This window comes from Perkinsus marinus, assembly GCF_000006405.1.
Source record: "Perkinsus marinus ATCC 50983 genomic scaffold scf_1104296948084, whole genome shotgun sequence".
In the NCBI taxonomy this organism is placed as follows: Eukaryota; Perkinsozoa; order Perkinsida; family Perkinsidae; genus Perkinsus; species Perkinsus marinus.
The window spans coordinates 133,949-135,764 of NW_003210321.1; the positions used below are offsets into that span (position 1 = coordinate 133,949).

General features: G+C 49.5%; 1 protein-coding gene across 1 annotated transcript; it reads left to right on the forward strand.

Moving 5' to 3' along the window:
- The first annotated feature begins 554 nt into the window (after positions 1-554).
- On the forward strand, positions 555-1,808 carry Pmar_PMAR000759 (hypothetical protein). Its single transcript, XM_002778873.1, has 7 exons — positions 555-666; positions 710-806; positions 851-1,048; positions 1,096-1,316; positions 1,362-1,480; positions 1,525-1,630; positions 1,682-1,808. Exons 1-7 carry the CDS (start codon positions 580-582, stop codon positions 1,775-1,777), a joined length of 924 nt encoding a protein of 307 aa, XP_002778919.1. The 5' UTR covers positions 555-579; the 3' UTR covers positions 1,778-1,808.
- The last annotated feature ends 8 nt before the right edge of the window (positions 1,809-1,816 follow it).

Below are 1,816 nucleotides of genomic sequence, written 5' to 3' on the forward strand. Positions count from 1 at the left end.
GGAATGGTAGTCTGTAAGGATGCGTACAAGCCGTTACTTATCTGTACTTGAGGTGGAGTAGATAGACGTACCGAGATGTGTACGGCAATAGAGGAAATGGGAGGCGGACGGGTGCAAGAACAGTTCTTGATGGGGAAAGGGTACAAGACAGTTGAGGATGTCCGTTTGGGCATCATTGTTTAGTCCGCTTCTCTGTCCTTGTTTGAGGGGGCCAGTGTTGGAGCTAAGGATAGCGATGGTGCATGCAGGACCAGGTTGACCGGTCCAAGGGAGAAGCGAGGGGAGTCGGAACAGCTTCTACGCAGAAACGGTGAGGACTTAACCATTTCAATCAGGGAGTTACCGAAGACGATAATAAGTCAATGTCGGCAGGACACGGCTTCAACCACTGATAGATTATAGTTGTTAATTGTGGTGTGGTAGAAGCATATTCTCCAAAGGAGGAAGGTGTCAAGAAGTTTATCAGTGACTATGGCGCAGTTTGGTTGTAGTGCATGCGAGGGGTGACAGAGAGGCAGAGCCACATTAACCTCAATTCTTTGAAATACTATAATAGACGTTTGAACGGAGATTCTTCTGATGCATCGACTGTCGATACACCTCCGATCGGCTGTGAAGGCACAACGGCCCTTGCGAACACTGACGATGTCGGACGACAATTCTGAGGTGAGGCTTCTATCTATCCTGGGCGCGAGTATTATTAATTCAGCTAACACACATGACAAATGTCGAAGTTACCAGACAAATGAGGGCGGCGAGAGACAAGGCAGATTCAAAGGAGTTGTCAAAAACGGCCAAGCAGGAAGGTATCATACCCCAGCCATATTCGGAGGCTCATTCGCTTTCTCAGCTTTGGCGACCTTGCACGCCCTATACCAAGAAAGCCTGTCGTCAATCCGCCGACTGCATTACAGTAGCTACGAGTTCTCTGAGCTGGCCCTGACGGCAGCTAGAGCACCGAGTACTGGTGGGGCGGCTGAGGAGGTCCTCCGGATGGTATTAGACGAAGTTATCAACCGCCAGGAGCCGGTAAATTGCCGTGGGAAACGTGAGTGGACATGAAGACGTTAGCGGAGAGGATTGGGAGATTTGCAGTTGGTCGGAGTACATATGATCTGATCACTCGAGCTGCCAACGATCATACCTCGGCCCGAGCCGGCGGGGACTTTTCCGAAAACGTACCACTCAATCAAGGGTGGACCATGGTCACGTTGAAAAACCTTACCGCGGGCTTTTGCACTTCTAGAGGACTACGAATCATGGCAGAGGAGTCCCTCGGTGGGAAACTCATAGCAGAGTATGTTGGTGATCGAGTGGTAGGAGCTGGCGGGAAGAAAGTCTAAGATCTTATAGTTCTATAGGTATTGGCCCCTGAGGCCGCCGTGGAGCTCAGTAGTGGTCTTTCTGGCAGAGGAGCCGTGCAGATGTTGACGGGTCTATGCAACTACACCATACATTACCCCAAACTTGATGCTCATGGGTAAGAGGCTTGTCGCCTTTCTGTTTACCTAGCCGAGTATTTAGATATGAGGCATTGAGTGTGCGAGTGTGGGCGCGACTTCTTGGCTTGGCTTCTCGTCACTCGGTGACAGAACTGGCTCTTAGCGACTTTGCTATTTTGTATCGGAAAGTACGTATAGGTTCATTGACAGTGCACTAGGAAGGAAATCGCGATTTTCAGATAGCAGAAGTATTACCACATCTAGATGAAGACAGTCGACATGACGTTGCTCGAGCTGCTGAGTGGTTATTGATGTATGCTGAGGACGTGACGTGAATGATTCTCATGTTTCATTCTGTTTCATATCACATCAGT

Bases quoted from the DNA above. Each gene is read 5' to 3' on its own strand.
- Pmar_PMAR000759 (XM_002778873.1), top strand. From the start codon at position 580: ATGCATCGACTGTCGATACACCTCCGATCGGCTGTGAAGGCACAACGG. The intron at 1,049-1,095 runs GTGAGTGGACAT...GGAGATTTGCAG, and splicing joins GGTAAATTGCCGTGGGAAAC to TTGGTCGGAGTACATATGAT. The intron at 1,631-1,681 runs GTACGTATAGGT...CGCGATTTTCAG, and splicing joins TTGCTATTTTGTATCGGAAA to ATAGCAGAAGTATTACCACA.